A 12,244-nucleotide genomic window follows, 5' to 3' on the forward strand; every position below is an offset into this window, starting at 1 on the left:
TATTTGTAAAATGGGGACAGTCACATCTCCCAGGGCTGGCATGAGGATCAGAGATGAAGTGAGTGTGCAAAGTGCCGGGCATGCTGCAGGCTTTGGACAAACGGCAGTTCTCATTGCCACTGTTATTACCACACGACTCTGAGAGGGCCTGGCCCTGACATTGCCCTTCTGTGCCCACTCTGTCCTTCAGCCCCGTTGGCTCGATTTAGCTGTGACCTCAACAGCATATCATTCACCCCAAGTTGGATGGATGACACCAGCACACAGAGGTCTGGATTCATGGCCTCACTTCCCTATTTGCTGCATGACCTTGGGCAGTCAATCTTGCTCTCTTTGGATCCAACTTAATCACCTGTTACATGGGGTTGGGGGACAACTTCCCTGGGCACTAAAATTCCACCCTCCACCCCACCCCAGCACTTTGGCTGAAACGCTTACTGAGACCTCTGCAGGCCAGTTCACAGGCACTCAGGGGAGTCAAAATAGCAGCATTGTCTTCCCTAAAGTATCTTCCCAGGCTCTGGGATGCATCCAGGGGAAGGGAGGACAGTGGGCAGGCATTCAGACCTCTGGTTCCCAAATCCAGATTCACAAAAGCTAAGTCTGTCCTCCCGCCCCTCCCTCTGAGGTCCCCATGGTGGGAGAACCAAACCCACACCCAGGAGGTGTGGGTGATCCAGGAGAAGCCAGCTTGGAGCTACAGTCCTCATGAGGTCACAGATGCCCCAGCAACCTTGGTTTCCTCCTGGCTCGCCACTGGGACTAATGAAGGGGTTATAACATAGGCCACATAAAAATAGTTTAATTGGTAGAATAAATACATTTTTCTTCTTTTAATATGGACACATATTTTACAAAAGAGCCCCATAGCACTATGGGAAATTAAGATCCTTCTACAAAAAAGAAGATGTAACTTGGGTACAATAAAGCTCTATGTTCTAACTGACCCCGTCTGGCCTGCCCTTGAGGTGTCGGGCACCCCTGGGAGTGGTGGCAGGAGCAGTGGACTGTGGCCGCAGATCCTTGTGTGGCTCAGCTGGCTCCTCTGCCTGGGGCGGCTGAGGTCAGGAGGGCCCCAGGCTGTGTAGCAGGAAGTGGGCAGCAATGACGGCAGCGATGGTGGGGAGGAGGGCCAGGGCAGGCTGTGAACAGCTGGGTGCTGCGCTGCTGGCGGGTCCCGGTGGGTCCTGCGGTTGGAGCTGGTCTGAGAGCTGGAAGGGAGGCTTGGCGGTCCCAGTGCTGGGGGTGGGCTGCAGGGGTAGTGGGGATGGCGAGGCGCTGGTGCTAGAAAGGGGGAGACACAGGGCAGTGTGACCGATGGTAACCTTGTCCTGGGCAGAAGCCTTGGGGATCAGCTGTAGCTTGATCAGATCCATTTTTTCTCATAAAATGGAGAAGAAAACAAGGGACTGGGGCAGAGAAAGTAAGCAAGCTAGAGCCAGAAAGCCAGCTAGGCTGAGCTCCAGAGGCCAAACTTACCCTCCAGAGCCAGGCTCCTGAGGATGGGCCAGGCTCTGGGGGCTGTAGGTCTCAAGAGTTACCACTCAAGAAAATGGGCCCCAGGCAGAAAGAATCAATGTGAAGAAGGAGCTAGATCTGGGGCTTCTTGGGTGCCGTCAGCCCCCACACCCACCTACACAGGTGCCCTGCTCTCCTGGCGCTCTCCCCTCCCACACTGCTGACATATACAGAGAACAGAGCAAGCGACCCACCATTTTCACAGCCCTCATCATAGTAACCATGATTTACTTAGCATCCACTGTCAGTTCAGCACTTTCCTGGTCCTTCTGACAAACTTTCAAAATGGGTCTCATCACTCCCTTTCCATAAATAAGAAAACTGAACTCAGAGAGGCTACGTGGTGGCCAGTCATAGAGGAAAGTGGGACGGCCTGACCCTGGGGCAGGAGCCTGGGGTCTGCTTCACTTTGCACAACCACAGATGTGTTTAGTGAAAGCTGCAGTCCTTCATGAATTTACAAAAACAGAATCCAGTTTTGGAGGTAACAGGTGAAATTTTTGGTTCAAGAAAGCTTGTGTGACAGAGACAGAGGAAAATCTAAGGAGATGAAGCATAGGCATGAGCTGGCAGGCTGACCTGAGCCTAGCACGTGCAGGGAGAAGGTGGCCCACGTGGGACTCAGCACCAGGTTACTGGCTCAAGTCCGGGAAAGAGACAAATAGGAAATGGATACGCAAAGAGAGAGAGGGCTAGGCAGGGACCAAGGGGGAGCAAGGACAAGACCATGATGTAACATAGAGGGGCTACCAAGGCAGGAGTCTGCCAGAACACCTACGAACCAGAGGGATGGGCCTGGAGGTAAAGAAAAGGCTGGGCCCAGAGGCAATGGCCAAACCTGCCTTTGGGCAGCAGGCACACAGAGGGAACCCGTCCAGTGCAGGGGCAAGAAGGCCTCCTGGGAGAGGGGACACTGCAGCCCTGTCCCTGGACCCAGTGTAGGGCCAGGAAGGCCTCCCAGGAGAGGGGACACTGCAGCCCTGTCCCTGGCACAGCATTTGTCATACATTGGCCTTGAATCTTCATGACAATACTATGAGGGAGGGACGGTTGGTATCTCCATTGTACTTAGGAAGAAACTAAGGCACAAGAAGTTAGGTAACTTGCTCAAGGCAGGACACACAGCGGGGCCAGGATCTGGGTACACAGATGCTCCCTTTCAGATGGGTGGGCCAGGAGCTTGCCCTTCCCTGGTCAGGGCATGGGATGGGATGGTAGAAATGGGGCAGGGCAGTCTCCATGGGGTCTGCAGCCTCGGTGCCCCCGTGTGGGGCACTGCCCCACTCCCTAGCACTTGCCTCGCTCTCCGAGAGGCTGCTTACTCCTTGGATCTCCCTGGGTCATGAGGTTCTAACAGCCGGCCATAATCACAGTGGTTGGAGTCTGTAATCATCAGCACCAGAGCTCAGCCTTGTCTCGGCCGGACTCCTCTCTCAGAGGCCATGCTCAGCCTCAGCCTGGGAGCACACATCTGCCTCCACAAAGGCTCAGGGTAGGACCTCAGCTTGGGAGTGAACATCCAAATGGCCTTTGAGCACCCAGTGACCCACTGCCCTGTCCCTCCCTCCCTCTCCTACTCTGGTAGGTACTCTGAACACAAGAACCCCTTGCATCCCACACAAGGTGCTTTTCACCTTGGGATCTACAGGTGTGATATACCATGGTCTCCTGTACATCACGAGACTTGAGGAAGTCTCGGAGAAGTTATCAGGAGAGAAGGGAGCAAAGTCTGTCCCACCTAGAAGACATAGGGACGGCATTTCTGAGCAGAGTGTGTGCATGTGTAACCCGAGGGGTTGGCCAGGTGGCTGCCAAGACCCTTCTTCACTCATAAAATCAATCGTGCAATGCCTCCCACTGGTGCCAGCCTGATGTGGCCTGGCTGCCCTGCCCTACCCCAGTCCTTCCAGCCACACCTGCGGCCTTGCTGTTTTCCCCTGGAGAGGCCTACTTTGATTTGTCCTCCAATCCCCAATGCCACCTGGGGTATTAAGCCTCCCTCCAAACCTTGTACATTTCTTACTGGCTTCACTGTGCCACTGGTCTCTGTTTATTATACACAGTTTGAATGGGTTTCTATGCGTAAAGTGCTCACAACAGTGCCTGGCACACAGAAAGTGCTAGATGCAGTTGGTTATTTTTAGCATCATGATTAATATTTTTGGGTCGGTGTCTCTCCCACTAATCGCACTGTCCATTTATGGAGCACTTACTGTGTGCCAGCAGACACTGCTTGATGCTATTGGCGTGTCACTGGATTATTATTTCCATTTCCAAGATGAGGACGTTGAGCTTGAAGAGCATTAGTTTCTTGCAAGAGATAGGATGTCCACGGGGGGCAGTCTGTCTCTCCTGAGCTGCGCCAAGGTGCGGTTCCTGACTGAGCAACTCTGCCTGGGGAGCCCGTGAGTCAGAGACTGAGGCTTCAGCTCTGAGATATTGACCCCTGCACAGTGGGCTTGCACTGTGCAGGGGTCAATATCTCAGCCTCTTTCCTCATTTTCTTTTCTAATGAAAAGAAAAATAAAACCAAAAAACCAACCAACCAAACAAACAAAAAAACTCCCCCAAAGATCCCACACGCAGCACAAGAAGTCCATAAAAATTCCTTCCTAGCAGCTGCCCAATTTCAGCCTGGGCTGCTGGGAGGCTTGGAGGCCTGGCTCCAGGGGGGCAGGCTGGTGTGCCCCTTTAGATGCCCAGAGTTGGGGACCGGGCTGATATTGGCCGCCCCCCATCAGAAGGCAAAACCAAATAGGAGTCTTGGTCCTACATGTCTCCAATTAGGATTTGTGAAAACTAAGTCTCACAAGGCTCCTAAAAGTATTTTCTTTCACACTTTGAAAATCAAAGCTGAAACCCCCCCCCTTGGAGCTTGCACGGGGTTCTTATTGCTTAGAAGGAGTCTCTGGAAATGGGGTAGGACTGGGAGGCAGAGGACCAGCCCCTCCAAATACCCACCCTCCACCTCTGTTCCCAAAGCTTAGTTCCCCAGTCCAGATTCCTATCTCCTCCCAGGCTCACACTGGGGAAAATTGTCTCATGGCAAAGCAGCCTTGAAGCCAAACCAAACACCGTGTGTGTGTTTCCAGGCTCCGCAGCTGGCTGGCACCAAGGGGCTGAGTCTGCTCTGAGTCGACCGGGACCCTCACATGGGGAAGGGCCTCTCAACAGGCCCTGCTCTAGCCTATACTGTGTCTCTCATTCACTATGTGACTTTGGGCAATCGCCGCCCTCTAGGCCTCAGTTTCCCCATTTCTGTAGTGAAGGACTTTAAAATGTTTCTAAGCAGCACAAGTCAGAGTCAGGTCTAAAGTGGAGGCCCAAGCGGAAAGCACAGAGAAGCAAGGCTGGTGCTTCAAGGAGACATAGGGAGGCTGAGTTTGAAGCACATAGAGCCTAGGTGATGGAGACCTCGATGTGATCGGGCTAGAGGATCCTGTTGTGATTCTGGTCTGGGCCTCGGCCTCTTTGGGCCAAGCAGGTCAGCTGCAGAGGTCCAAAGCATTCAGTTTGCCTGCAGCTGCAGATCTCCAGGGCCCTACAAGCCTCCACACCTGTGTACACCTCATCTACTGGGTTGGGGATGTCCTCACCTCTCCCTTGGGCTCATCAGACAACTTCTGACCAATTCTTTCATGGACACAAGGCAGACTATCTGGAAAACTATCTGTTTTCAAATAGCTTCATAGCAGACCAGAAGTGGAAGGGCCTGTCTGTCCTGGGATAGAAAACTGAGGCCCAGAGAGGGGATGGGACTTGCCAAGGTCACTTAGGAAAGCTGAGGTAGAATCTCTGGACTGTGGCTCCAAGGCTTTCTCAGTGGCACCATACTAGGAGCCAATTGTCCCTTGGCTATGACCTAAAACTCTTCCTGCTCCTGTCCCTCACCAGCACTAAACACGGCACATGCCCAACGTGTTCCTGGTAAGCTATGGGGGGTTCACAGCACCCACCCAGTGGCTGAGCAGCTTCCTGCTGGGGCACAGACTGAAAGTCACAGGCATCAGCACAAGCCACACCATTACTAAGACTTACTAGAGTCTGACGCCAGCTGAAAGCTTGCAAGCACCATCTCTCTTGATCTCTAAACCCCAAAGCAAGTATGGAGAGGGGCTGGATTTGAACCCGTACTCTTCCTGAATTTGTCTGTTTTTACTCATTGGATGATTCTTCTTCCTATTTCTCATGGGGCATCTTTTGCCTCTAATTTAGTGGAGTCTGGGCCTCATGTGGAGACTCTGACCATCCCTGACCTTCCCAGTAGAAGGCCTGGCCACACTGGGAGGAACCAGATCTTGGGAAACTGGGGGCACAAAGAACAGGCCAGCAGGAGGTGCACAGAGCCACCCCACCCCTAGGAGCAGGAAGTCTGTGTCTCCGCCCCTCTTTAAAGGCCCTGGCTGCCTGCTCAAACCTCAGGAGAAACAGGCTCAGGGGGCAAGGACCCCTGGTGCATGTGTGTCCTGCAGCCCCACCTCTGCCTGGTGGCACCCACCAAGGCTCTGTGTTACATTTTTGTGCCCTGCTTTGGGTCATGCCCAGCCCCCTGGCCCCTCATTCATGCAATGCCCCCCTTCCCAAGCCAGGTGTGGACTTGGAGAATAAGAGCTGGCATGACCTCCAGAGAGCAGTCAAGGCCCTACCTGCATCGAAGGAGAAAGTGAAGGCTTGCCATGGGTCTCCTGTTGCATAGGAATAACCTCTGTCCTGGCTTGCCCCTGGTCACGGCCCTGTCTGGCCCTGCCTCTGGCTCTCAGATCTAGGGGAATGCTCTGCCATTGCTCAGACACATGCTCCGCCCTTTCCATGGGTCCCCATAAATCATTCTGCCATGGGCTGCTGCTTCTCTAAACTTCCTCTGGTGTGTGTTTACATCTCGGGTAATGAGGGGCGAGGGAGGCCAGCCTGCTCCAGGTGGTGCTGGGTCAGGCATGCACAGGCCGCATCCCGAGCTCTCTCCCTCCTTCTCCCATTCATTCTGGCACCCTGGAGCAGTCCAACCCAGATCTGGTCCCCAGAGAGGGCGGGAAGGGTAGGCACATGATGGTGGATGATGATGGGGACCCTTGGCCTGGACACCTCTCTGTGTGATCTCTCACAGGCAAGTTACCTCATCTGCCAGGTCTATTCCTTGTGTAAAACCTTCCTGACAGTATAAGGACAGGGGTCCCTGGTATAGTGGGGGAACTCGACTAATGTCCACTGACACCCCAGCCCCAGGAGAGAGAGGAGTGAGGAACCTGGTGAGGTTCAAGGGTGCTGGATGAGGTGAGAGGAGGGGATGGCCTTGTATGTGGCAGAGGCACTTGCAGGATCTCAGGCTGATGGGCGATGCCTGAGGGTGAGACTCAGGGCCAGGAGACCCTGAGGATCCTGCTGTAGGATCACAGGTGCTGGATGTGCTGGCAAAGGTGACGGGGGAGGGGGAACTCCAGTGAGGGTTACGAGTAGAAAATGAGAAAAGTTGGAATGAAATTAAAGCTCTAAGGAAAGTGGTCTTGTTAAAAGAGCTATAAATGGGCCCCAGGTAACCCCCCAGGAGGTCTCCTCTGTTCCCTCTCAGAAAAAAGGAAACTTAGGGACCCTAGGAGGGTGCAGTGAGTCCCCCAGGAACAACAGGCCATACTTTGCATCTGGGCCTCTCAGGGGGCTCAGGGCCTCAGGACCTGCTTCCCCAAGAAGCAGCGAAAAACTTACCCACCAAGCTGCCTGTCCAAGGAAACTTTCTTCTGCAACCCTAACCCGATGGAAGAAAGTTTGCCAACCTCTATTTACCTGTTGGGATGGAGAAGGGGCTCCTCTCTTGCCAATGAAAGCTATTTTCTTCTCCTGAAATCAGGCTCTGTGTTTCTGAACTACATGTTGTGAGAAGGAAGCCCTTTGGAGTCATTTGCAGAAATTTACCATTCAGACATGGTTAGGGGTTGGGGAGTCTGTGGCTGGGGGTGACAGCCCGCCTCCTATCACCCCAAGAGTTGGCCCCACCATTGGCCTCGTCTCCTGGTCTCCTGGCGTGTTGATCAGGGCTCTGAGTGACCCGCCTAATTGGAGCTCTTAATGGGCTGCCAGCACCTTTATTTGCCCTGAGCCTCCCTAGCAGCCTGCAAGCCCTTCCCGCTGCTGAAGGATGTTGTTCTTGGTAACTCTACGCCCTCGCTCCCAGTTGGACAGGGGTGCCCATGCTGGGTGCATGACCTAAATGTGTCATAGCCAATATATCTATAGCAACGCCTCTGCCTTGGCAAGGCAGGGCTGTGAGGGCTCTGCAGAAGGACGTATCCCAGTAACCCAAGTCAGGCACTTTGAGACCAAAGCCCAAGGATCAATAAGCTCTCCTCTTACTTGCCGGACAGGGTAAGTGCTTACCATGCACTTCATGACAGTGGGCTGGACGACATGCACCTTTTGTCAATGGCTCAGAGACCTGGCTGTAGGGAATTCATGAAGTGCAAAGTGCAAGAGGCAGCCCCTGACTCCTCCTGTGACCCTGGGCAAGCCCTCTCCCACTCTTTCACCATTTATAAAGGCAGAGCTGAGTCAGTGTTTCCCAGTGCCCAGAAGAATCTCCAGCTGCACATTTTTCAACATCCGGATTCCCAGGCCTCTGTCCTGCAGATTCTGATCCACGAGGTCTGCAGCAGGACCTGGAAATTTGTTTATTGAACAAGTACCCAATGTGATTCTCTTCAGGTTTGCTAAGGAATGTCCTGGATGGTGATCTTTAAAGGATCCATATGTAGACTCTGAGACTCCCAGGGCCCAGTACTGGGAGAGCCATGTCCAGGGCTGGGCCACCATTTCACTTACACCCTGTATCATTGCCAGTGCTCTGGCATCACTGTTCCCCAAATGTGGACATTCCTGCCCTAAAATGGAATCTAGAGAGACTGCTCTGTTTTGAAACCTTTAGGCCAAGGCATAAAAACAGCATCCTGGGGATGGCAGGAGCTTTGGTGACAAACAGGCAAGGGAGGTGGTGTAAACTGTTGGAGGAGTATATAGGAAGAAGACAGAGGGGTCTTAGTACATTAGAATAATTTTTGTGCCTGCCCATTTCAACCAGGTTTATCACAAGTTTCCCATCCACTTGCAAGACAGAGCTCACAGTATCAAGGGCTTGGTCACTATCTGTCCCAACTCTCTTGCAGAACAGGGTCCCTGCTGCAGCCTCCTTGCCATGGCCTCATCTACCCAGGCCTCCAAGGCCCAGGGAACCCCTGGCCTTTTGGCATAGCCAGGCTGCTCCATTTTCTCCAAGTTTCACCTCCAGTCCATGGGACAACTGGAGCCCACTTTGCACACACCAGGGGCATCCCAGGAAAGCAAAACGCAAAGCAGACTTCTGTCTACTGCACCTAGAGCAGTGGTTCTCAACCTTCCAACCGCAGCCCTTTAATACAGTTCCTGTGGGTCTCGACCCATAGGTTGAGAACCGCTGACCTATAGGAAGCTTCTTTCAAATGAAGAGAATTATCCTTTCTCTTGTTTTGAGAAAACAGAAAGATCAGATGCGAATGTGCTGTATAAACCCTGCAAGATGACATTGAGCTCCTCTGTGAACGGCAGGAACCAGCCCTGTAGCTTCCCCACAGATCCCCACCTGCCAAGCTTCCTCAGGGTCGGCCTGGCCTGGCGAAAGCATGCCCCGCTGAGGGGACCCCAGGTAGGCCGCCAGGTGCAGGCACCCCGGGAAGACCTGCCTCTCACTCACCTGTCCTCGATGCGGACCCAGAGGTCGTTGAACTGGCGGGGCCGCTGGTGCGTGCTCTGCCTCTTGTGCCACTTCCTCTGCCGGCCAAACTCCTCCAGCTGGCTGAGGCTGTCAGGGAGCAGGAGGTGTGGGGACAGGGCTGGGTCCTCCTCCTCCTCCGGCAGGGCTGTGGGGGTCGCTGAGGGCACTGTGGGGATGGCAGTGGCTGGAGTTGCCGGGGCTGGGCTGGTCGAGGTCCCCTCAGGAGTGGGCGCTGGGCTCCGGGCAGCAGGGCTGGAAGGGAGCACACGGAGCACGCACGTTGGAGCGTGCCGTTCGTGTGGCAGGGGGTACAACCCAGTGTGAGAGTTGTCATGGCAGGAGAAGATACCAGGGTGCCGGGCCTGGTGACAGTAACCCGGGAGGGCCATGTTTTGGAGCTGAGAGATGGAGCTTTGACTCATCCTTTCATGTATTTAGTCAGTAAGTATCTACTGAGCCCCTCCCCTGCTCCAGACCTTGCCTAGGAGGCAGGTGTCAGCACAACGGAAACAGACATCACCTCTGCCCTCCAGAGCTTGTATTCCGATGCGGAAGACAGAGAGTGAAACAGAGGATGGCAGGTGGTGACAAGTGCCAAGGACGAAATAAAGCAGGTGTGAGAGCATGGATTGGGGCGTGATGGCAGGGGAAGGTGGTCTGATCACTGGCAGGTGACATTTGAGCCCAGACTGGCAGGAGGTGAGGGAGCAAGCCCTGGGCAGGTCTGTGGGGCATGTATGATCTTGGTTGGGGTCTCAATCGTTCAACAATTGTGGTGTGGAGACTTTAGGTGAGTTCCTAACTTTGCTGTGCCTCAGTCTTTTGCTCTGGAAAACAGGGGTACTGCAGCAACCACCGCAACAACACATTTACCATGTACCTTCTCAGGGGAAGCAGGACAGCCTTAAGGACTCAGAGACCAAGCTGGAGGTAGACTGATGTATGCTCAAAGCCTAGCCCTGAAATGTAAGACCATGCGACTAAGAGCAAGTGACTCAATCAGCTCGGCAGCAGCTGGCTACAGAACGGAGTAATAATACCACCTGCTTTGTTGTCATGAGGATGTATGACATGAGGTCTGAGTACAGTGCCTGGCACAATAAGCCTCTCTTTGATGTTGGCCAACAAGAAAATAGACCTGGCTGTCAGGCAGGCACTAAAATGCCATTTGTGACATCCCATTCAGAGTTACACACATGCGCCTCTTAGCCTGGGAACATCCTCTACTTTTCTCCCTTTGAGTCTTTCCTTTCTGTTGTCCCAAGAGAATTCCTTTTGGGGGCCCTCTGACCCTGGGAAGAGGATAGGGAATGGCTTGGGAATTGTGTCTGAGCGATGAGGTAGTACCCAAGACAGCAGTGGCCTGCCTTCCCAGTCTACTCTCCTGCTGCACGATGGGCGAGGAGCTTCCCCTTCTTGATGGAATAAAGGGCATTCTCTCAGCCTCTGCTGCCTCAGCTCCCATGGCAACCCTCAGATTCCTAGGATCCAGGCTGCCGGGAGATGCGCAGCTGCTGGAGAGATCGTTTAAAACAGTCAGACAAAAAGAGAGACCCAGGAAGCACCTGTGGCCAGGGCCAGCTTTTATTGTTGGAGCCTCCTCAGCACCCCTGTCGCCCCTACCCCGTCAGCTCTCCTGCTCCCCGTGCAGCAGACTAAGGCTGAGAGCCCTCAGAGAGAGCCTGCAGGGGAGTCGCAGGAGCCCCCTGCTCTAATGCCTGGGCTCCGAGATGAATAAGAAGTTCCCCAGCCTCACCAGCCAGCCTGCCTCTCCTCTCCTGCCCTGGTCTGGCCAGACACAATGGCTTCAAGGGGAAGGTCCTTGGGGATTCCAAGATGAGGGCGAGGGGTATTGCGACGGGAGAGAGGGGAACTTAGGAATGCCTTGTCTCCGAGGCTACCTTGGAACCCCCATCTGTCAGACACTTGCTCCCCCCCTCACCTGGTCCCTGATACAAACTGATTTGTGCTGGGCTCAAATAGTTTAGGCAGGAAGAGCAGTGTTGTCATTTTGATTCAGAAGATGAGAAGAGATGGGAGGCTGGGATGGAGCCCCAATGTGCGGGCTTATAAGATCCTCTGGAAGTGCCATAGAGCCAGAGAAGAGCTAGGAAGTTGGTGGCTCAGTGCTCTGTAGGACCCCATAAGCCTTGCCTTTCTCTAGGTGACCCAGGCCTTGTCTCTGAAGAGCAAAGTCTTGGCCTTTCTGAAGTCCCCACCCCACTCCACCTCCAGAATGAGTAAAAGGTGTGGCTAGGAGCCCAGGCAGGCCTCAGAGCCACACCACCACTTACACTGTGTCCTTCTGCAAGTGACTTGACCCCTCTGGGTCTCTGACTTCTCAGTGGTAAGGGGTTACTCACAGATCCTACCATGCAGGGTTGTTGTGAGGACTGCAAGTTAAAAACACTTAGAGCCCAGTACAATGCGAGCAGCAATAAATATTGGCTATGATTACTCAAGCTTCTTTCAAACTCTGGGTTTTCTGATGTCAGGGATGGGGGCTGGAATAATACTGTGGCTGCCCTGCAGGCTGATAAGGAAGGTTCCTCTATTATGGCTGGGGCATGGGCCACACTGAATCCCCCAGGCTGTCCAGAACCTGAGCCAGCTCTCAGTGACACTTCCGACCTACCCAGCCTGGTGATGGTGCTGGCACTGTGGACCAGCAGAAGTTTTGAGCTGGTCCCTGTCCTCGGGCAGCTCCCAGACTATGGGGGGCATACAGGAAACACCACAGGAATAGAGTAGGGCTGCGGCAGCTCCCTGAGCACAGTGGATGGGCCTGGCAGGAAAGCCAAGGGGGCGGGCATGGCTGGAGGCAGCGAAGGAGAAGGCTCGACCCAAGGGAGAGGCCAGGCAGCTGCTCATCTTCCCTCACCTCCATCTCCACTGAGGGCCAGGGGCAGCCACCCAGTCCTCCAGGCTTCACTCCCCCCAACCCTAACCCACCCGTCTTCAATCCTAAGCATTCCTCCAATCTGAATGCTG

The 12,244-nt window shown here is 54.0% G+C and overlaps 1 protein-coding gene across 8 annotated transcripts in view; it reads right to left on the minus strand.

Annotated features, from left to right (window-relative positions):
• Window positions 1-800: 800 nt before the first annotated feature.
• The window catches only part of TRABD2B (TraB domain containing 2B), a 254,575-nt gene continuing 243,131 nt past the window's right edge, over window positions 801-12,244 (minus strand). For 3 of the 8 annotated variants that reach the window (XM_053575780.1, XM_053575782.1, XM_053575781.1), the window contains 2 exons: window positions 9,233-9,505; window positions 801-1,284 (listed from right to left, as the gene is read on the minus strand). In XM_053575780.1, coding sequence (XP_053431755.1) covers window positions 932-1,284; window positions 9,233-9,505 — 626 coding nt within the window. In that variant the 3' untranslated portion in view covers window positions 801-931. Of the gene's footprint in view, window positions 8,166-9,232; window positions 9,506-12,244 lie in introns of all 8 variants that reach the window. The other 5 variants (XM_053575787.1, XM_053575785.1, XM_053575786.1 and 2 more) reach the window with 3 other exon arrangements.

The sequence above is a fragment of the Nycticebus coucang genome, chromosome 22 (assembly GCF_027406575.1).
Source record: "Nycticebus coucang isolate mNycCou1 chromosome 22, mNycCou1.pri, whole genome shotgun sequence".
Classification (NCBI taxonomy): domain Eukaryota; kingdom Metazoa; phylum Chordata; class Mammalia; order Primates; family Lorisidae; genus Nycticebus; species Nycticebus coucang.